Source organism: Capsicum annuum, chromosome 8 (assembly GCF_002878395.1).
Source record: "Capsicum annuum cultivar UCD-10X-F1 chromosome 8, UCD10Xv1.1, whole genome shotgun sequence".
Lineage (NCBI taxonomy): Eukaryota > Viridiplantae > Streptophyta > Magnoliopsida > Solanales > Solanaceae > Capsicum > Capsicum annuum.
The window spans coordinates 77,544,904-77,568,015 of NC_061118.1; the positions used below are offsets into that span (position 1 = coordinate 77,544,904).

General features: G+C 36.5%; 1 protein-coding gene across 6 annotated transcripts in view; it reads left to right on the forward strand.

The window, feature by feature from the left end:
- Positions 1-294: 294 nt before the first annotated feature.
- LOC107838951 (kinesin-like protein KIN-6) overlaps positions 295-23,112 on the forward strand; it is a 51,267-nt gene continuing 28,449 nt past the window's right edge. For 3 of the 6 annotated variants that reach the window (XM_016682245.2, XM_047395721.1, XM_047395722.1), the window contains exons 1-16: positions 295-906; positions 1,051-1,250; positions 5,673-5,796; positions 5,912-6,006; positions 15,175-15,313; positions 15,536-15,601; positions 15,698-15,760; positions 16,583-16,633; positions 16,775-16,857; positions 16,941-17,055; positions 18,549-18,591; positions 18,708-18,913; positions 19,047-19,256; positions 19,754-19,963; positions 20,736-20,813; positions 21,050-21,221. In XM_016682245.2, the coding sequence (XP_016537731.1) occupies positions 406-906; positions 1,051-1,250; positions 5,673-5,796; positions 5,912-6,006; positions 15,175-15,313; positions 15,536-15,601; positions 15,698-15,760; positions 16,583-16,633; positions 16,775-16,857; positions 16,941-17,055; positions 18,549-18,591; positions 18,708-18,913; positions 19,047-19,256; positions 19,754-19,963; positions 20,736-20,813; positions 21,050-21,221 (2,356 nt within the window). In that variant the 5' untranslated portion in view covers positions 295-405. Of the gene's footprint in view, positions 907-1,050; positions 1,251-5,672; positions 5,797-5,911; positions 6,007-15,174; positions 15,314-15,535; positions 15,602-15,697; positions 15,761-16,582; positions 16,634-16,774; positions 16,858-16,940; positions 17,056-18,548; positions 18,592-18,707; positions 18,914-19,046; positions 19,257-19,753; positions 19,964-20,735; positions 20,814-21,049; positions 21,222-22,257; positions 22,339-23,112 lie in introns of those variants that run through there. The other 3 variants (XM_047395719.1, XM_047395720.1, XM_047395723.1) reach the window with 3 other exon arrangements.

Genomic DNA, 23,112 nt, shown 5'->3' on the forward strand with positions numbered 1-23,112 from the left:
CTGGGTGGGTTGGGTATTTAGAGGAAATTAGCTTAATTAAGTAATAATTATCGAATAGAAATATGCCATGTCATAAATAAACTGGACCCAATATTCAGCTGTTAAATGAAGGGCAAAATAAACCCAATAGGTAAACGGAAAGAACATTTCAAGTCTATTTAACATAATTAAAGGACATTTTAGGTCATTTTTCATAAAATATATAATTGATATTTATATTAGTCATACATAAATTAAAAAATATACCAAACGAAATATTAATATTGAGTATTAACTTCTACGTACATCATTTATTTCAATACGCCATGCCAAATGATAAGACACCTTTGACTCAATTTCCTGTTTAAATATTTCGCCCCTTTTTGATGAATTAGTTCTGAACTACTACTGTATATAGAAAAAGAAATGGAGATGAAAGGGTCTTCACCTTATCCGTGCACGGTAACCATTCGACGGAACCCTCACCGGAAGGCAAGACCAACACCGTCCTCCGCTGCTCCTGCTTCGGTTCTCCGAACTTCATCATCACCACCGCGAAATATTTCTTCATTCCCCATTGAAGACATTCTGTCCATGGAAGTCCCTGAAAAACAACTTATAGAGACGGCATCATCAGAGAATCTCAAGGTATATATGAGAATCCGAACATTAATTTCTCAAAGAGAAATACTGAAAAAAGAAAAAACGGTCGCTGGATTGAAGAAGACAAAAAATTCGTGGCCTAAAAACCCTAAGTCCACCATTACGTTGCCGAAGAAACTCAAAAAGAGCAATGCAGTCTGTGTGACAGTGAATGATGCACATACCGTTACCGTATCGCCTCCACAGAGCTTACAAGATGGCAAACGTATTAAATCAGAAGTTTATCAAGGTTTTTCACAAGTCTTCTCGTCAGAAGCATCTCAGGTTATTTGTGTATATTTTCAGAAAATCAGAAATTACATTTATATTAAAAGTTTTTTTAGTATTAAATTGAAATATATCCGGGATTCTCTAGTTTGGAGTCGAGATGCTTGCTGTTGTTGATTGACATTGTTATTTGTGTTGCAGAGGGAAGTTTATGAAAAAATGGTGAATCCTTTAGTTGAGGATTTTCTGAAGGGTAAGAGTGGCATGTTGGCTGCATTGGGACCAAGTGGTTCTGGGAAGACTCATACCATCTTTGGGTGCGGAAGGGACCCTGGTATGGTGCCTCTGTCTCTTTGTCGAATTTTATCACAAGAAGAAGGCAACAAGATGCAGTCACGGAGGTGCTGTCATTTCTGATCTATATTTGATTTTTATTCGTGCACTTGACTTGATAGCCTAAAGGACTATCAAACACGAAATGGACACTAAAGGAACAAAAATCAGCAAGTTCACAAAGAGAAAACAACACACTAGAAGGAGATGAAGAAGAAGAATTGCATGAAATTAAAGATAGATAGAGAGACCCTCACTTCCGCCAATGAATAGCACTAGAAGGTGTATCAAACCTTCAAACACACATTACCAATGTAAGATCAAACCACTCTATTAGGTGACCCAAAGGAAACACTCTTCCTCAAGCACACATTTCTTGCCAAATTTCCCAATACAAGTGAAACCTTAACTTCAAATGTATTCAAGGAACCAATTTTGGGTTTGAGAGCTAAAACTACAAGACTAAAGCTACAATCTAAGAATAATATTCAATTTCATCAAAGTCTCCGAAAAATACAAGCTAAAGGGTCTATTTATACTTATTACAACTAAATGACCAAAATTCCCTAAATGAAGGGTGCTCCTTTGGAGTGTAGAAAGGGAGTCTCAAAAGACCATAATGTCCCTAAGTTGAGGCGCCTTTGGAGTATATTCAAGGCTGCCTTGGAGTGTATTAAAAGCTCTTCTTCACAAAGCTAAGCTTCTATTTGCATGAACAAGGCTTGAAAGGCTCCAAAAGGGTCTTCAATCCGCAACTTGAACCTTTGACAATACCTGGTACTCTTTGTGCTCTTTATGCTTGTATCATCCTCTAGATCTTGAAAGGAATTTGTCCTCAAATTCACACCTTGCAAAACCAAAGAGGGAAGAAAACTAGCACACAATCCTCTTGGTAGGAGGGTTAGCATTAGTACCACAATTATATCATCACTCCAAGGTGGTTCACACTTAACATACATCCACTTATCCTTGGTATTTGACATGAAAAGCTTAACATATAGGATACCAAAGACATGAATAGCATCAATATCGAAAGTAAGTGAGCACGACCAGCAACTATAATCTTCACATTTCAAGAATATCAAATGGAAGAAATATACAAGAATCTAAGCGGAGGTTAGCCATTCCTTTTACTAGAGCATCAAACTCACAATCATCTTCATTCAAGAAAGGAAAACAGCCACCAAGCTTACTACCTCTACATAATATCAATTCAAAATTAACATGGTTATCATCATAGGCAAAGAGGTAGTATAGGAAGGAATCAAGTGTGAAGACATCAACCAAGGTACTATCATCTACAAGAGGGTCATGTAGTTTGTGAATACACGTCACATGATAATGGAAACTTATTCAAGTTATAAGTGCTAGCACTAGATGGACACAAATCATTCTTACGAAAAGAGTTGATTTTGTCATCTAAAGGATCAACTAGTGCTTGCGTACTCACAACAAGAGTTTCGTCCTTATACAACCTATCAACACCAAGAGTATCACAAAAGGGAGATTCATACACTTCTTGACTAATCCAATCCACAACTACACCACTTTGGCTACTTCAAGCCACATCACAACAATTCAAGCTTTTTAGGAGTGTAGAAAATAGCTTTGTTACCTTGTAGATTATGAGAAGTGTTTTCTTCACTTGGTTTCGCATCATGGCAGCCCTCATGCTCTACATTACAAGGGAATATGTCAAGGTTTCCCTTTGGATTCACTTCTTCCTCGCTTATCCCAAAATGGAGACTTTTGGCCAAGGGCTTGAAGAAAACTTCCTTGGGCTTTTCCTCGGGACTTCTAGGGTCTTGAACCTGGACATGAGAAGATAAAATACTAGGCAAAGTGCTAGTATTTGTGTTAGTGAATTAAAAGGGTCCCTTGTGGACAAGATCCACAATCAAGCATTTTTTTCCCCTTCCAACTTCACTACCCATGGTTTTCCCTTCCTTTTCCCTTTTTTTCTTCACATTCTTCTTGTACCTCACTAATAATTTTCTCTCCATCTTGAGGCTTGGCCTCACTCTCTTTGGTTTCTAACTCATGGAGAGGAGTCATTGGATTTTGTGAAGTATAGGATCTTTGGACTTGAGGTGTTTGGAATTGTGGAGATTTTGGTGTACATAGTCTATCAACCCTCGCTCTAATTCTAATCATGTCACCCCTCATTGAATCCATATCACTCCTTATAGCATCATTTCCGCTCTTAATTTCTCGACTCAAGGCCTCCATTTGGGCCATCAAAGCTCCCATAACATCATTTCCCAAAGGTTGGGAAGTAGTACCTTCGGTTTCCATGGAAAATGTACCTACGAAGTGCAAAAACAGCAAGCAAAATAACCTACAAAATGAACAAACGAGTTAGTTCAAAAGCCTCACTTCACTCACGCTCAGCCTCACCTCACACTTGGCTTCACAAGTGTTGGAGAACCGGCAATACTTGGCGAGTTACTTGAGAGGTGAGAAGCTTTGAATCGGAATGGATCTTCGTTTGAAACGACTCAAAATAAGTGATGCACGAACTTGAACCAACAAAATACTACGACTTAAAAACGAGAAAAACACACAAAAAATCGAAGACACGAAATAAACAAACTCTAGACTAATTACCAACCTAGTAGGTACTTACTAGTTTGCTAATTAGTAGTAGAATCAACTTAAAAGAATCTAGAATAAAAAATTAGAAACTAGGAAATCTACCAAAGAACTCAATTTGGCCGATTAGCTAGTGATGACGTGGCAGCTTGTGATTGGACTTTGAGTTTTCAAATTTTTCAATCCTAATTCTCAAGTCTCGGCCTAGAACCCCTTTGGTGAAGAAGAATTTCGTTTGGGAGGGAAAAATGAAGGTTTGAAAGCCTTTTTGGAGCTTCAAATGAATTCAAAAACAATGGTCCCCCCTTTGTACTTGGAATGTACTTGAATTTGTACTTTGATTATTCCTTTGTCTTTTCTTTCTTTGGATGACAATGAATATGCCAAGGAATATTCTTTCACAAATACCAAGTACACTCTCTTTCTTCTCCTTTTTTGGATCAAACACACTCTTTGAATATTCTTCCTTAGCAAGACTTGATGAACATGGAAGAACAAGATGAATATTTAAGAGTTGACCAAAGCTTAACCCCTAACCAAATGAACTTCAAATCTGATTTTTTTTGTAGATCTAGGTTCCTTAGGCCAAGGTGAGCTCAAATAACAATAAATCACAACCAACCAACGTCCACAACACAAAACCCACATGGATCTAGCTTCTTGAAGCTTCAAAATGCCATAACCATGGTGGATCTAGCTCAAAATTGACCAATGTTGTTCCAAATGTAGATCTAGACTCCCTAGGTGCTTGGGAGAAAGGATCTAGCACTAAAAATCTTCAAAACAAAACAAAAACTTGTAGATCTAACTTGGAAAATTCGGATCTACAACAAACACCCAAGAAAACACCCAATTTTTTTTTCGTATTTTCTGATTTTAGACTCATTTTTGATGAGATTTTCTATATAAGAACACTAAAACCAAGGATTAGAGTTGTGGGAACAACCCTAAGCAAGGCTTTGATACCAAATGATAGCCTAAAGGACTATCAAACACGAAATGGATACTAAAGGAACAAAAATCAGCAAGTTCACAGGGAAACAACACACCAGAAGGAGATGAAGAAGAAGAATTGCATGAAATTAAAGATAGATAGAGAGACCCTTACTTCCACCAATGAATAGCACTAGAAGGTGTAACCTTCAAACACACATCACCAATGTAAGATCAAACCACTCTCTTAGGTGATCCAAAGGAAACACTCTTCCTCAAGCACACCTTTTTTGCCAAATTTCCCAATACAAGTGTGAAACCTTAACTTCAAATGTATTTAAGGAACCAATTTTGGGTTTGAGAGCTAAAACTACAAGACTAAAGCTACAATCTTAGAATAATATCCAATTTCATCAAAGTCTCCGGAAAATACAAGCTAAAGGGTCTATTTATACTTATTACAACCAAATGACCAAAATACCCTTAATGAAGGGTGCTCCTTTGGAGTGTAGAAAGGGAGTCTCAGAAGACCGTAATGTCCCTACCTTTGGAGTATCTTCAAGGCTGCCTTGGAGTGTATTAAAAGCTCTTCTTCACAAGGCTAAGCTCCTATTTGCATGAACAAGGCTTGAAAGGCTCCAAAAGGGTCTTCAATCCGCAACTTGAACCTTTGACAATACCTCGTACTCTTTGTGCTCTTCATCCTTGTATCATGACTGATGTTATTCACCAGAGATGCTTAAAGCAAAATAAATAATTAAAGGATTTTCATACCTAGAAGGATTAGCTTCTTTGTGTGCAATATGTTTGTTTTAGAAGTTTCCTAGTCCGTGAGATTTGAACTTCCCTAAAACTGTCATTTCATTCTTAATTATGGGATAAACAGTTGCAATTCCATGTATGTCCTTCAAATGCGTGCATTCACTAACTGTTTTTTTTTTTTTTTCATGATTCTTCACATGCAGGATATTTTATCTTTCCATGTTTGAGATCTGTTCTGAGAAAGGAAAATTTGAAAAGATATTTGATTTAATTCAAGATGGGGCTGACTTGTTTAACCAACAATCATCTATTAAAGGCATGCGAGAGGTTGTCCTTTGAACTGCTCTATTGCTTCTCTGTGTTGTGTTTTTTTTTCCAATCTATAACTCCTGTGGTTCAAAGAGATCAAATAATTAGTTTACACAATGCTGCTTCTGAACAGGCGGTACTTTATGATCCTCAGCAAGCTGAATCCCTAATTGCATGTGGACTTTTGAAACGTGCGACAGCTATGACAAACTCAAATAGTCAATCTAGGTGAGGTTTGGATATACATACTTATGTTGTCTGTGTTCTTTTGCTTTATGCTCTAGTTTGTGATATTTGAGAAACTATTGCTAGTGTCTCTCCCTAAACTATATCCCAAAACATTTATTTCATTCTCTTTTGTGAGAACTATTAGAGAAGAATATTATTGAATTGTTGTATCGACATTATTACAATGAGATAATATTTATAGACAATACATTCCAATCCTTTTTCAAGTAAGACACTACATTGGAATTCTTTTCCAAGTAGCATTTACATACTATTGCTATTCCTACTCATATTCTAACACCTCCCCCCTTCTCAAGATGGTGTATATAGGTCATATGTACCAATCTTGTTACAAATGAAATTAATACAAGGAACAATGAGGGACTTGGTGAAGATATCTGCAAGAAAACTAGTAAGTACTGCTCGGGACGTCTAGGAAATTTCAGTTGAAAAAGAACAAATTGAAAAGTGGTTGGAAAAGTAGTAAACATCGCCAAAAGTCAATCTATCGTTAGAAAATTGCTGAAAACTGGTATATAATATATGGGTCACCTCAAAATCAAGAGATAGTAGATCTTGAATAAGAAAGTCACCGTAAAACTTGGCAGAACATGCTCACGGGCTGGATTATTAGATTTGATGGCTGAAAAGTGGTTACAATATGAAAAAAAATTATATGGGTAGGGTCGGAACGACGATGTGACCCGACTAAGAAAGAGAAATTATATGGGTAGGGTCGGAATGACGGCACAAACTAGTGAAAAAGAGAAATTATATGGGTGGGGTCGGAATGACGACACAACCCTATTAAAAAGAGAAATTATATGGGTAGGGTCGGAATGATGACATCCTATGCAAATCAGATTTGAGGATTCAATGAAAAGACACGCGGAACTACACAAATTAGATCAGAGGAGTCACCAAAAAGACGCATACTGCTATGCAACTCAAATATGAGAAAATAGTCTGGAAAGATGCATGGTACTACGTAAATTAAATATGAGTAGTCTGGAGAGATGCTCAGTGCTACCAAATCAGATATGAGAAAGTAGTCGCCGAAAATAAGCATGGTGACCCAACTTTTGCTAAAATAATCATTGGCCAGATGAGTGAAATGTATGGGTAATAGATGCCCCCGGCAGTGAAAGTTCTTTGATTCTCTACCAAGATTGTAGAGACTGATACTATCTAAGAAATGTTAGAGAAGAATATTATTGTATTATTGTATCGACATTATTACAATGAGACCATATTTATTGAGTATACATTTCAATCCTTTTCCAATTTGGACACTACATTAGAATCCTTTTCCAAGTAAGATTTTATATACTATTCTTATTCATACTCATATTCTAACATCTTCAAAGGTTGGATTCTTGCTTAAGTGACTTTTTGTTGATACACAACTTTAATAGTGCTTCTTGTACTTCTTAAACTTGAAATGATTGACGGAACCATTCACCATAGGTGAGTTACATATTCATATCCACAATTAAAAAAATTACTGGGACTCCCTTTCTTTTTATATCCCCAATTTGGGAGTTATCATTCAAAGGCAAATAGACTACTCAAGAATTTTCTATTCCATTAGTTGGAATTGAATTTGAATAAAGAAATCAATCTTAATCAATACAAATTAATACCTGATTAAAAATAGAAGTAAATCAAGCTACCTATTATATTTACATTTATTCTATAAAATATTCACAGGATTCTACCCCCCGCAAGCTGGTGCATATAATTTATATATACCAAGCTTGTTACATAAATAATCCATTCTAGGATCGGCTGATACTTGATGAATATGTCTGCAAGCTGATTACTTGACCGCACGAATGTTGTGACAGTGTCTCCTATTATTAATTTTTCTCTGATAACATGACAAACAATCTCTATGTGTTTGGTCCTCTCGTTGAAGTGCAACTTCATTATTGCGCATAAGTTTCATTTCTTTAGTATCTCCAAATTTCAACTCCTTCATTAGTTGCTTGATTCATATGAGTTCACATGTTGCAACTGTTATAGTCTGATATTCTTCCTCTACACTAGATCTAGCAACCATATTTTGTTTCTTACTTTTTCGAAATAACAAATTCCCCCCAACTAGAACACACTATTAGAAAGTGGATCATCTGTCAGAGGGTGACCTTGCCCGGTCTGCATATGAATATTCAATAATTTCTCACTTCTTTGGTCTTCGTAAAATAGTAAAATAGTGTAAATAGTGTTTTCCCTGGAATAGAATTTATGCATCTAAGAATGTGAATAACTACATTACTGTGACTGTCACAAGGATAATTCAAGAATCGACTTGCAACACTAATTGGAAAGGTAATATCAGGTCAAGTCATTGTGAAATGATTCAACTTTCCTACCACCCTTCTGTATCTTGCATGATCGCCTAAGAGATTCCCTCGACCTGGTAGGAGCTTAACATTTGAATTCATTGCAGAATCATTAGGCCTATAATTTGTCATCCTTATCTCCTCAAGAATATCAAGTGCACACCTTCTTTGTGAAATGGCTTGGATTAAGCAACCTCAGAGCCCAAGAAATACTTTAATCAACCAAGATCCTTAGTTTGAAAGTGTTGGAAAAGGTGATGTTTCAATTTGATAATTCCTTTATCGTCATTACATGTGATAACTATGTTATCAACGTATACCTCCAAATACATGAACAAACCTAGAGCAGAGTGATAATAAAACACAGAATGATCAGCTTTACTTCGTACAATACCAAACTTATGAATAACCATGCTAAACTTCCCAAACCATGCTCGAGGAGATTGGTTAGGCATCATAGTATGCACACAATGTTACTAGACTCCCCTGAGCAAAAAAAACCTGGCGGTTGCTCCATATATACCTCATCTTCAAAATCTCCATGAAGGAAGACATTTTAATATCCAACTGGTAGAGAGGCTAATTGCGAACACCATCCATGGATAAAAAGAGACGATTGAAGCAATCTTAGCCAGACAAAAGGTATCACTATAGTCAAGACCAAAATATGTGTATAACCATTGGCCAATAGTCGAGCCTTTAGGTGATTAATATGCTCTTCAGGGCCAACCTTCACAATATATACCTAACGACAACCAACTGTAGACTTACCTGGAGGTAGAGGAACAACCTCCTAAGTACCAGTAGAGTGTAAGGCTGACATCTCCTTAATCATAGCTTGTTGCCAGCCTGGATAAGAAAGAGCTTCTCCTATGGTGTTTGGAATAGACAACAAATGATAGTGATGATACAAAGGCAGAATGGGTTGGTGATAAATTATGATAACTCAAATGAGTATAGATATGATGAGGTTACGAGTAGAGCGATTACCTTTTCGAGTGGTTTTGGAAGGACGATGTGTAGACCAATGTTCAGGAATACGCTCGCATCGTCGCATAATGCGATGATGTAAAGCAATGTAGCCCTTCTCGCTGCGTGTGGCTGATGCAACCAATCTTATAGAAGCAAGCGCGTCGAAGGGTTATGCGAGATGCGAGTCGATGCAAGAAGTGAGCCGATGCGAGCGCATCATTGATGTTATTTTTAGGGTCAATTTTAAATTTAAAAAAAAGAATCACTTCATGCTAATTTTATATTTAGGGAAAAGTATTTGCTACTTCAAGCCGATTTGAGGAAGATGATGAAGTTGAAGATGATGAACAATATGATAGTAATGAAGAAAAATAAGATTTGGACAATCTTGAAGTAGATGAGCTCTAGAAAAAGAATTAGATGTTGAAACGTTATTAATTCAGATTTGGTTTTTCTTCTTTTTCCTGGTTTGTGTTTCTATTTTATTGAACTTTTTTACAGTTTTGTTGATTTTATGCCTTAGAGTAACCGGTAAAGTTGCTGCCATGTGACCTGGAGGTCACAAGTTCAAGCCTTGGAAACAGCCTCTTGTAAAAATGCAAAGTAAGGCTGCGTATAATACACCCTTGTGGTGGGGTCCTTCCCTGGATACCGCACATAGCGGTAGCTTTAGTGCACCGGGATGCCCTTTCTTTGTTTTGCGGTTTTGTTGGTCTGTTTTGCAACGGGTGTTTCGGTGATCAAACCTGTGATTTTGGTGTTTAATTTAAACTTCTGCTTATATATAGTCTTTATTTTGATTATATAGTTGTTATGGTCTTTCTAGTTCCGACTTACTGTTTGGACGCTCTAGTTAGTCTTTTTTCTTTTAAATTGCGCTTCACTTTAATGGTGCGCTTGCACCCCTTCACGCTTTGCGTAATGCGTGATACGGAGCCTTGCTGCTTTTTTGTGTCATGCTTCCTTGAACACTAGTGTAGACAAGTCCTCAGCATGCATATATTCTAATGGCAGGTGTGAATCATCTGAACACAGACTATGATGATAAGTCAATAGGGTGGAGGTGTATCAGTGGAAGATAGAGCTGTAAAAGGTGACGTGGAAGCATAGACTATGGTGGGATCCCAAAAAATGAACTGGTAGAATCTTAGAAACGTTTAATTGTTTTGCAAGTAGTGCTATGGATTGCGTACACTCTACCTATAGACTCCATGTTGTGGGAATCCACTGGGTATGGTTGTTTAGTATGAAGGGATGTAAAGTAGGGTTGACCTTCTAAAGAAAATAACACCAATGGACATATAAGGTTTCCCTGAAGGTGAGGTGAGAAGCATCAATATCTTTTCTGTACGCTTGAATAACCGAGAAAGACACATTTAAGAGCACGATGAGCCAATTTGTCATTTCCTGGCATGGTATGCCACAAGAAGATATAAACTGCTGAAATTGAGATGATAAATATTCATGTGCATTATCATTACAAGAAGTGTGATAGAAACACTAAACTGATTTTATATTTCAGCATAAAAAGTTCGAAATATGGAATTCAAAACGATCTTTCATCAAGAAATCCAAGTACACCTTGAGTTAATTATTAATGAAAGTAACAAAATACTTAGTCCAAAGTAGAACTAACCCTACTAGGAGGACCCTAAATATAAGAATGAACTAAATGAAAAAGAGACTGCACTGTTTTTAAGACTACACGGAAAAGTAGCGTGGGTGTGCTTCCCCAATTAACATAACTCACAATCTAACTTAGACAATTTGGACAAGCTAGGTACTATTTTATGAAGTTTGGATAAGCTCAGACGTCCCAACCGCCCATGGGTTAAATCTGAAAGGTTGTAGGTCGAACAAACTGTAGTGGACCCGTGGAAATTAAAGTAATAAAGTTGATTAAACTCATGTCCTTCGCCAATCATCCTTCCCGTATTGAGGTCCTGTATGACAAAGATGTTACTAAAGAATGAGATCAAACAATTTAAAAACTTAGCCAAATGACTAATTGACAGAAGGTTAAAGGGACAACTAGGGACAAAAAGAACATTACTCAGAGTCAAGGGAGCTATGGGATTGTCTTGAACGACTCCGGTTGAGAACTGCTAGAATATGAGTAGGAATATGTATAGCATATTGAATCCTACTTGGAAAAGGATTGCAATGTACTGTCCTAATTGGAAAATGATTATAGTATAGTGTCTATAACTAGGGTCTCAATGTGATAATATAGAAACAGCAATTCAATAATACTTTTCTCCTATATTTCTCACATGGTATTAGAGCTTATGGTTCAAAGGCCCAATGGTTTGGTACGAGATTAAAGACAGTTTAAAGCGACTTTAAATCAAGATGCAATCAATTTGATGATAATAACGATTTTGTTCAACTACATGTTGAGAAGAAGTTCCAATCATATTTTCAACATTTCTGCTGCTGCATCTTTAACAATAAAAACAAAATATTAATTTTTAACTATGATGTTTTAAACCTTGTTTTTAATCGTGACAAGCAATAGTGATGCATATTATATGAAGAAGAAGATCAAGATTGATTTGCTAGAAAATTCAGGCCAAGCGGAAATTTGTTAGGACTTGCTCTGAGTTTCCTACTTTACCTGATTTTCTATCATAATTAGAATTACTTTTCTTGGTTGGAAAAAGGTTTCCTTGTTGGGAAAAGATCTCTTTCCTATTAGGTTTCTTCTTTCTTAGAGGAAGGGTTTTGTATCCCGTCTGGCCAATGATTATGTTAGCAAAACTTGGGTCACCATGCTTCTTTCCGGTGGCTTCTCATATCTGATTTGTGTAGCACAATGCATCTTTCTGGTGACTACTTTCTCATATCTTCTTAGCGTAGCAGCGTGTATCTTTTGTGTGACTACTTTTTCATATCCGATTTGCGTAGCTCTCCGAAAAACTTCTCATATTTAATTTGCGTAGTATCGTACATCTTTCCGGACTACTTTCACATATCTGAGTTGCATAGCACCGTGCGTTTTTTCGATGACTCCTCAGATCTAATTTACGTAGTTCTGTGCCTCTTTCCGGTGACTCCTCAGATCTGATTTGTATAGGGTCGTGCCATCATTCCCACCCCGTGGTCGTGCGATCACTTCAATCCTTTTCATATAATTTTCTCTTTTTTAATAGGGTCGTGCCGTCATTTTGACCCTATCCATATAATTCTTATTTTCCTATAGGGTCGTGTCGTCATTCTGACCCTACCCATATAATTCTTATTTTCCTGTAGGGTGGTGTCGTCATTCTGATCCTATTCATATAATTTCTCTTTTCTTGGAGGGTCGTGCCATTTTTTCGACCCTACGCATATAATTTCTCTTTTTCCTAGGGTCGTTTCATCATTCCGATCCTACCCATATAATTTCTCTTTTCCAGTATGGTCGTACCATTATTCCAACCCTACCCATTTAATTTTCCTTGGATTGTGACCGCTTTTCAGTCGTAAAATCTAATAATCCGCATGGGAGCTTGTTCCAACAAGTTTTTTCGTGACTTTCTTGTTCAAGATCTACTCATCTCTTGATTTTGAGATGACCCATATATTTTATACCAGTTTCTGACAATTTCCAGCGCTAGGTCATCTTTCCAGCGTCTTCACTACTTTTTCGACCGCTTTTTCAGCTTGTTCCTGTTAAACTGAGGTCTCCCAGTCATTTAGAGTAATCCTTACCAGTTTTCTTGTAGATATCTTCACTAAGTTTCTCTCTGATCCTCGTATTAATTACATCCATAACAAGCTTAGTACATATGCCTTGTATGCACCAGCTTGAGGGGAATGTTAAAATATGAGTAGGAATATGAATAACATATAGAATCCTACTTGGAAAAGGATTGCAATGTACTATCCTAATTGGAAAAGGATTATAGTATAGTGTTTATAAATAGGGTCTCAATGTATAATGTAGAAACAACAATTCAATAATATTTTTCACCTATATTCCTCGCAAGAACCATTAGCTAACGTAACAGTGGGAAGGGACCGAGAGTAACTAACATTAGTCTATAAAGATTTGTTACCAGAAATGTGGTCAGAAGTGCCCAAATCCATGACCTAAGGGCCAAGTGTGGTGGACTGTGAGATACAAGCAACAAGATTGCCGGTCTGAGTAACGAAAGCTATTGACGGAGATGTCTGCTTACTCGCTTGATACTGAAGAAAGTCATAGTATTCTACTTCAAATAAAGAGAAAAGTTGATTGGTTTGATAGTGGATTCAGTCTTAGCAACATGAGCATTTTTGGTTTACCATGGATAGAGTAGCACACATCACGAGTATGACCCAATTTGTTATAATAGTCACACCTTGGCCGAGGTTTCCCATAGCAACCTCCATGTCAATTTCCAGTTTAAGATGCTAGAACAGAAGACTGTGCAGGTGGCACCAGATGACAAGATGACATAGTTGGTGCAGCCAGTCGCAACAATCGAGCGAATAGGTCATCCATAGAAGAACAATGGGGCTAGCCAAAATTTGATCTCACATAAGAGTCAAGATCAGATGGAATTCCAACAAGTGTAACAACTAAAACATCTTCACACGTTGCTCCAACTTTTTTCCAACACTTGGAGTAGCGGGCATCAACTCAGTGAACTCTCCCATAACCGCCTGAACCTGTCCTGTTCAAGATAGATAGACATATCCGAATCCCGCTTTTAAGATTAGCCAACCGAGAAATAATATTATAAAAATGAGAGATGTCATTTGTGTAAAACCCACAAGCCTTTTCCCAAACTAAGAAGCATGTTTGAATGGTTGGAACAATGGCATTAACATTGAATCAATAGATTTCCATAACAGACTACACAAATGAGCATCAATCTTCTTTGCGCTTATCTTTTTCATCAACATCTTTAGCTTGTTTAATCAAGTGGTCCTAAACCCCTTGTCCCTTACAAAACAGGGGAAGACCAGGACAAGTAGTTTGCACTACCTATAAAGGGTTTAGTGGTGATGGAGTGGTTCGGGTTGTTGGAAACTACAGGTTTAGACAAAACATATGAATTGAGGGACATAATGTAGATGCTACCCGAATCTGGAAAAGCTGCAATCGTCGGAACTTGGAAAATGAACTGCTTGTTTTCGCCTGAATCTGGAAGACAGTTGCCGGAAAATTTGAATATGACTGCTAGAAAGTGATCGAAATCAGAAAAAATTATATGGGTAGGTTTGCAATGATGGGGTGGACCTACTGGAAAAAAGAATATGCCGGAAAAGTGGCTGGGAAACACCTCACCCCTCAGCGCGTGGAGTGCGTGACACCAGAGATCTGGACCTGGCTGTGGCGTGTGACTAGCCCTACACCAACACATTTTTTTGGGAGAGTTCGTGCGAGGATTCCAATCGTTGTGGTGGTACTGGTATATGCACAGTACCCCTGGAGAGTGTCGGAATCGCGGAACAGTGGTGGTTTTGCCGGAAAAATGCTTGGCAATTCTATTCTCGTATGTTTTTCTTATTTTTCTCACTAAAAGTGCTTGATACCATGTGAGAAAAAGAGTTTGAGAGAACTCAGCTTGATCATTCCCTCAAGCTATTGAAGTTTAAATATCTAAGTTTAAATGTTCTCAAAAGGAAAGGAAATCAATCCTAATCAATATAAATCAATGCAAATCAATAACTAATTAAAAATAGGAGTAAATCAAGCTACATACTATATTTACATATATTCAATAGGATATTCACAAGATTCTAACAACATTAATAAAAGACGAAACACTGATATCTTGTTTCGAATCATTCTCTAGTTTACGGATATGAAGGATAGGTTATGTTTACGTAGTCGTGTGCACTTGTATTTATCATGATAGAAGATTTAACATCCTTGCAGTCGTTCACAGTGCATCATAAACATCCGCTGCGAATATAAGAAGGTAGATGAAAAAGTTGGTGGTGATAACTCAAACAGTGCTGTCCTGACTATAGTTGACCTTGCTGGAGCTGAGAGGGAAAAGAAGACCGGAAATCAGGTAGAGATTGTCTTTGGCCACTGGAATCATATCATTACATAAAAGATGTTCTAATCTTTGATTTTACTGTCAAGACTGTCTTGGTTAGATCTCGATCTTACCACCAGAAGAAGATTGCGACTCTTCAATCATTCTTAGACCTTGGATGTTATGTTGAAATTTTGTTGGTTAATGTATTTCTCTGGCTCGCTACATCTCACTGATAATATTACTCATGTATAGGGGATTAGACTGCTCGAAAGTAATTTTATCAACAACACATCGATGGTATTTGGCTTGTGCTTAAGGGTATGCAGCATTAATCTGGTTTATGACATCCATTTCATGAATGTCAAGGTATGTCACTCTTCTTTTTATTCCTCATCCACTGATAGTTCCGTGCAGGCATTATTGGAGCATCAGAAGAACCCGAGGAAACCTATGCAGAAGCACTTTCAAAACTCTTTGGTAATGTCCTACTTTTTTATTCTTCTGTGTCACTTTCTAGGAAATTTTATGGGTCTATAGTCATTGCGTGTTACTTTTATATTTGCTTCTACTTGTCGAAATAAATCATTTTGCTTCTATCCAATGTTATCTAATAGAGTTCCTAGTAAAGTGCGAATGAAGGTGTAATAAATGTTTCACACAGTAGAGCTATTAGAGTAATATCCTGTGTAAATTCATGTTCAGACAAATTTATGTTAAGAAATAGTTTGAACAAGAAATGTGATTGTACTACTAGATTTGGTTGTTGAGATCACAGACAATTAATTAGCGATTAATATTCCAGGTAGGTATATTCTATATTGCTTTTTTTCTTTATCCCTTCCTTCCTTAGAGTATTTGAGCCCCATCCCCCTAGTCAATGTTGAGACTACAACAACAACAACAACAACATACCCAGTGTATTCCCACAACGTGGGGTCTGGGGAGGGTAGAGTGTACACAGTCCATACCACCACTACTTCAGATGAAGTAGAGAGGCTGTTTCCGGTAGAACCCCGGCTCAGGACATATAACAATATACCAAACAAATAACATCAAAGACACACCAAGATGAGATAGCACACTGCTAGATAATAAAGGAAATAAGACACCCACAAGGTACTACTATAGACTATCTATCTAAAATCATAGACATCACCGAAATACCCTAGTCAATGTTGAGACAAAATCTTTTTATTCATTGGATAGGTGATATTGTATACATGGAGAGCTATTTTTCTTCAGATAGAATATCCTTCATCTGACTTTCCTTGTAATTTTCTGGGTTCTTCTTTTGCATAGTTGACAAGATACTTACGAGATTATTTGGAAGGCAAGAAGCGGATGGCATTGGTATGCATTTAATTTGCAGAAATCAGTTTAGATATTTTAAAACTGTCATGGACTGCTAAAAATATTGCACGTCCATCAATTTTTTCTGCTCCACGGTTTTCTTAACATTGTCCTTTGTGGCTTTCTATGTCCATACTGCAGCTTCTAACTGTAAGACCAGGGGAAGAAGACTACCTTGATACTTCTTTCCTTCTAAGGCAGGCTTCACCATATACAAAAATCAAGTATGACGGTTGTTGTAACAGCTGGTTTAGCATTGAACTTTTCTGTTATTTAGAATTTTTTCAACAAGGAACTGGTGATGCAGGTTTGACATCATTGAAGAACATGGAGTCTTAAACCACAACAAGAGGTCTGTGCAAAGAACACCTAGCTTAGTGCAGCTTAAAAGGATGAAGTTGAGCCGAAGTGAAGATTGTGAGGTATATCATATTTGTCCCATTTTCCTATTTTACATCCCGTACCTTAGGCTTTATGCTTAAGTAACATGTTTCACCAGAGGTTTGGTGTGAAGTGATTGTTTAATCCAATATTTTGCATGAGGTGATTGCTTACCGAAATATCAGTTTCAGTTAGTCTCTTAAGATTATCCTAGAATTTTAAACGCAGAATGAACCGTTCTGGTCCTTTTGTGCTTTAAAGTAACTCTTGTAAGAAGACATCTTTTGACAATGTCTTGGGTCTCAACTTTAAATAACCAAGCTAACAAAACATTCATACTGGTTGATAAATAATGTCTTGTTCTACCTCCAGGTATTTGGTCAAGTGGGAGGGAGTGCAGTGGGTGATGTGTGGGTTAGGCTGTCACAGTTTCAAACTTTTCTAGAGACAAAAGCTTGGTATTTAAGTGGAAAAGGGTTAGAGGGATTGGTCTATTATACACTGAGGTTTGAACTTTGTGTTACTGGTCCTCAGGATTTCTTGGTTATAAAAAAAGAATAAATATTTTGTTCCATCTCTTTCATTATGATGATGTGCGTATGTTTCCTTCGTCAATTCTCTTTCAAAATTGTCTATTATTTGTTCATTCACCTTTTATGGTCTGTGTCTATTTCTAATTTGTTTTGGATGGATTTTTGGCTGTTATTTTGCTGTTGTTGGACTATTTTTTTTTTTTTGGATAAATGGGCCTCTGAGCCCTCTTTTGATTATTATGGTTAAAGAGAAAATATTATTTAAATAATAGAAACAAATAATCACAATACGGGAGGTGTAGTGAACTAAAATTCAGAACTATCTGTGAATATGCTGAAAACTGAAACATTTTAAATAAAAGACTAAATTACATGGAGATATGTTAATCATATTGATCTCATTGTACAAATGAGAAACGAGAACTCACTATTTTGTATCTACATGCATACTATCAACTAAAATGAGGAGACAAAATTAATTCTGTTAATTACTTAATTACTTACTTAATTACGAACTTAAGAAATAAAATTAAATGACATATTATCGTTGTAGGAGAAGGAAAACTTGTCTACATCATCAACTACATGGTGACTCAAACAAAGTTTTATATATTAATGTATGATATATTGGGCTATGTTTGTGTTCTGTATTCGAAGTAATATGATAGGGTATCCTACAGAAGATGTGCCAAAAATATTACTCCCTTCGTTTCACAATAAGTGAATTGTTAGAGCAATTTTAGTGTTTCAAAATAAGTGAATGGTTCACAATTCAAGATAAATGTTGGAAATATTTTCCAAATTTATCCTTCATTAAATGTGCATTGCATAGGGAGTGATGTATCATGTGTCTTTGCTTTTCAAGAGGGTAAAAATGAAAAAACATGATAAATTTATGTCTTTGCTTTTTTTTCTTAACATGTGTGCCAAAATCCAACAATTAATTTATTGTGGAACGGAGGGAGTATTATTTTTTCATGCCAACTGTTATTTTCATGCAGGTCAATCAAGGAAGTTATGAATGTGCTCAACTTCTGAATAAAGGTTTCCAAAAGTTCAATTCTTCCATCTCTTTCTTTTCTTCCACTTTTTTGTAGAATGCACTGTAAGATATCTCCAGCAGATGGTTGTGTTTAAAATTGATAGCTTCTGTTGGATAGAAGCTGCTGCGGAAGGAATGAAGAATGTCAGTTTGACAGATGTTCGTGCACAATCTGAGGAGATCATCACTGTAGAAGCTAATGAGAGGAATATTCTCAGAGTTGATCACGTTGACATGGAAAGGGAAGAGAGAAACCATCAGATTCTGCAAAATTTTAGTAAAGCTTTGTGGAAAGTCTTGAAAGAATACAAGAGAAAACTTGAGGTATAATGCACCGAAATGTACTCTTTGTATAACTTGCTACTGTTGGATTTTAATATACTTTAGGTTCCATTATTGGGCTTTACCATTTAGGAACTACATCTGGTTATACTGAGTAGTTATGTTCATGTTACAGGTGGCGGAAAATGAAATTTGCACCCTCAGAAATTGCTTAACTAGTGAGGAAACTAGATCTGCAGAACTAGAGAATCAAGTGAGGGATTGGCAAAGTAACTGCTGCTGTAGGGAAGGAATTTCAAGTGAGATATTCTCCAGAAAAGTTGATGGATTCAGAGGAAAAAAATTGTTAGATTATGATGAGAATCATTCAACTGATTGCAATGAGGTACATGCGCTGGAGTCATTTTTATATTGTCTAATACTTTCCTTTTTGTTGTCCACCATATAATTTTTTAGTTTGGTTCTTCTCTTCTATTTCATGCTGAGATGAGTTTTTGAAGTAGGTAGGGAGTGGTTTTCTAACTGCATACTCTTTGTTTAACATTTTCCTAAGTAATATCTTTATGTGTTCATTCTTGGGCTTTACCATTTAGGAACTATACTTGTTTATATTATATACTCCCTTCGTTTAAAAAAGGACCTACTTTCCTTTTTAGTCTCTTTAAAAAAGAATGACCCCTTTCCTTTTTTGACAGTATTTTAATTTCAACTTTCCACATGGCATGTTTGTGACCACAAGATTAAAGGGCATTTTGGTACATTTGACACTACTTTAATTTAAGACCACAAGTTCAAAAGTTTTCTTTATTTTCTTAAACTTTGTGCCAAGTCAAAGTAGGCCATTCTTTTGAAACGGAGGGAGTAGTAATTTTCATGTAACAGGTGGGTGAAAGTGAAACTTGCACTCCTGGAAATTACATAATCAATGAGAAAACAAAATTCTCTGAATTAGAGAATGAACTGAGGTATTGGCAAAGTAACAGCTGCTGTAGGAAAGGGATTTCAAGTGAGGTTTCCTCCAGAAAAGTGGATGAATTCAGAAGAAAAAGTTACTCAGATTTTGAGAATCATCAATCCACCGACTTTAATGAGGTAAATAAGCAAGATTCATCTTGGAGAATATGTTTCGGATCCTTTAATGCTTGCCTTTCTTGTTTTCCACCATATATCTGGTCCTGGTTCTTCTCTTCCATTTCATGATGAGATTAGAAGTAGATTGAGAGTGGTTCTCTTTCATCCATTTGATAGTTAAACTGGGAATTAGGTTGCTTATCCCTTATTATTGTTCTCTCTTTTTTTTTTTGGTGGGGGGTGGGGGGGTGGGTGGGTTGCAATATGGGGTGGTTGCCAGCTTGTAACAACAACAACAACAAACCCAGTGTATTCCCACAAAGTGAGGTTTGGGGAGGGTAAAATTTATGCAGTCCATACCGCTACCTCCGAAGAAGTAGAGAGGCTGTTTCCGATAGACCCCCGGCTCAAGATAAAGAATAGTAAACAAGGTCGTAATGGAACATGAAGCAAGATGGTTGTCAGCTTGTAAGGAAGTACTGTAATGGAAGATAGAATTGTTTAGCTGTTTGAACTTTGGAAACTTCTTTCTAGTGCACTAATATATAGCTGCACAATATGTCTTCACATCTTTGTGGAGAATGTAAGGCAGAAAGAGGAGGATGCTTGACACTGAAAGCATGTTTTCCATATTTTTTTTTTTTTGAGACAAGAAAGCATGTATAAAAATGATTTTTTTTCACGTTGCTCAAGTCTTTCCTTTTACAACTTTCGGATCTCCTGACATGAAAACTAGTCTTCTCTTTCTTTTTTGGAGGAGATTGTTGATTTTTTGGTTATAATTATGTTTCAGGTTAAGTCAGAAGTGTATTTTTGTCATCACCTGGAAGGGGCGCTGCATACAAGAAATGAGGGGCGGGTTGACTCCACTGTAAGGCATATATTTTCCTTTCTTTCAGGTCTTTTCCTTCTGAGGACACTTTTGACTGCCTAAAGATTTTTGTTCTTCTAAACAATTAGGTAAATAATTTAATTGTCATTCTGTAATAAAATTGAAAACTTAAACAAATATTTCCATTCGCGTTCATTAAAAATTGTGGGTATGCAAACCTGGAATGACATTCTTAATTCTTTACATGTTGTAACTTCGAGGATAATCTGTTGTAGACTGCTCAGAAGCTCGAAAGCTCTATTGAAGATGCTACTGATATTGAAGATCTTAACAACACAAATGAAATGAAAGCAGACAGTATACGTTGGAATGACAAAGCTGCTGCTGTACTAAGTGGGTCAGGCTCTTGCACTGATCAAGACCGCGAGAGAGAAAAGGAAAGTTCTGGTAATAGTAAAATTCTGAATCCTGTTCATTTTTAATAGTACTTCTAAAAATCTTTCTGATACTACGCCTCTCCTTGATCTGTACCATATATATTAACATTCTTCTGCTTGTCACGTCTTCTTTGATATTTGACTTAAGTGCACAAATTTCCAATCTCCATTTTATATGAGGAGATTTTGTGGTCAGCATTTCCAGCGTGACTTTAATAAACAGAGACAAGAATGACCTGTTGGAAGAGTGTAGAAATAGGCAATTAGGTGCAAATGTAGTTAGTACTTAACTATGGCCAGCTGTACAGATTAGTTAGGACTTAGGAGTTTGTTATTTAAGAAGCCACTTAGGTGGTGACATGTGTGCAGTCAGTTGTAGCTTAAGTCAGCTAATTTCCTACATATGCACATTTTGGTATACTGATGTTCAGTTGAATCAATACACAGTATTATTTCTGTTTCTCTCTGACCATCTCCTCTTTTCCTTAATCCTCTAGCATCTCTTCTCCTCTAGCTCGATTGTGCTCAGCAATGGTGAGCTAAAACACTAATTTAAGTGCATAAAAGTTCTAAGATCCATTGGGGATTTAAGTGCAGATTAAAGCATGGTCATTAATTAAAAAAGGTGATAAAAATACAAATATATATGTTTAGTACAATAATAATTAATATAAGCTTGAATGATAAATATTACAAAGAATTTGGAAAATATAAATAAAGTGAAATATCAACTATTTAGTGTTAGTGTGTCACCTTTTCAGAATAGGCTCATTGTCAAGGGAAAATATGCCTTCGAACCTCGACGACAACACTGAAGCGCACATTAAGCGAGGGGAAGCACTCAAATACGTTTTGAGCCTCACTCTAAGGCTTAATTAAGCGCACCTTTGACAACACTGATTTTAACATGGTATCAGAATTGTGTTTAGTGCCATCCAGATTATTGAGTTTCTCATTTTATTTGAGCTAATTCTCTCTTCATCTGATCTCGCTTTGTTCCTTGATTCGATATCTTGAATTGAACTACGCTGACAAATACTACACAGTTGCAGAGTCAGGGTCATCACAAGCAATTACTCTGTTATATTATAAAGATCCACTGCACATGCAACATTTGTATACATCAGGTATCTCTCTCGTTCCTCAATTGTTAATTGGAATGGAAAACTACTCGGAGTGGAGTAGATCTATGCTTTTGTCCTCGCTGCTGAAGAATAAGGTAGGGTTTGTTGACGGTAGCTTCAAGAGAAAGTTGTATGCAAGATAGGTTTAAGTTACATCAATGGGATAAATGTAATGCAATTGTGCAGTCATGGATTATGAGTTCTGTAGTCCAGGAGTTGAGGAGGGGAGTTGTGTAATTTGAGAGTGCTAGTTGAGGAGGGGAGTTGTGTAATTTGAGAGTGCTTAGGAAGTGTGAAAGGCATTTAAGATACTTTGATAAAGTAAACGCAACCAAAATTTATCATTTGCACCGAGTATTTTTTTGTCTACTCAAGATTAAACGATCTATGGGATGAATTCAAGTCGATAATTCCTTTTCCTGTCTGCGATTCTTTATATCTAGGATATTCACTATTTTCTTCATCAACAAAAGTTTATGAATTTTTAATGGGACCAGTGTTTTAACATACGAGGGTGCGAGGCGAAGCGTTTTACATAGCACGGATTGAGGTGTATGCCCTGAGCCATGGGCGTAAGACCCATGGATTTAAGGAGCGTATATCTCATGCATCTTCAATTTTATAATTTTATCACTAAGAAAATAAGCAAAAGTAAAATTTTTAGTGATTCTGCAAATAAATTTAAATAAATCACTAATAATATAGAAAAAAATATTATAGTAATTATTTGAGAAAGGTATCAACACAAAAATAATAATAATTGAGATAATCTTTAAA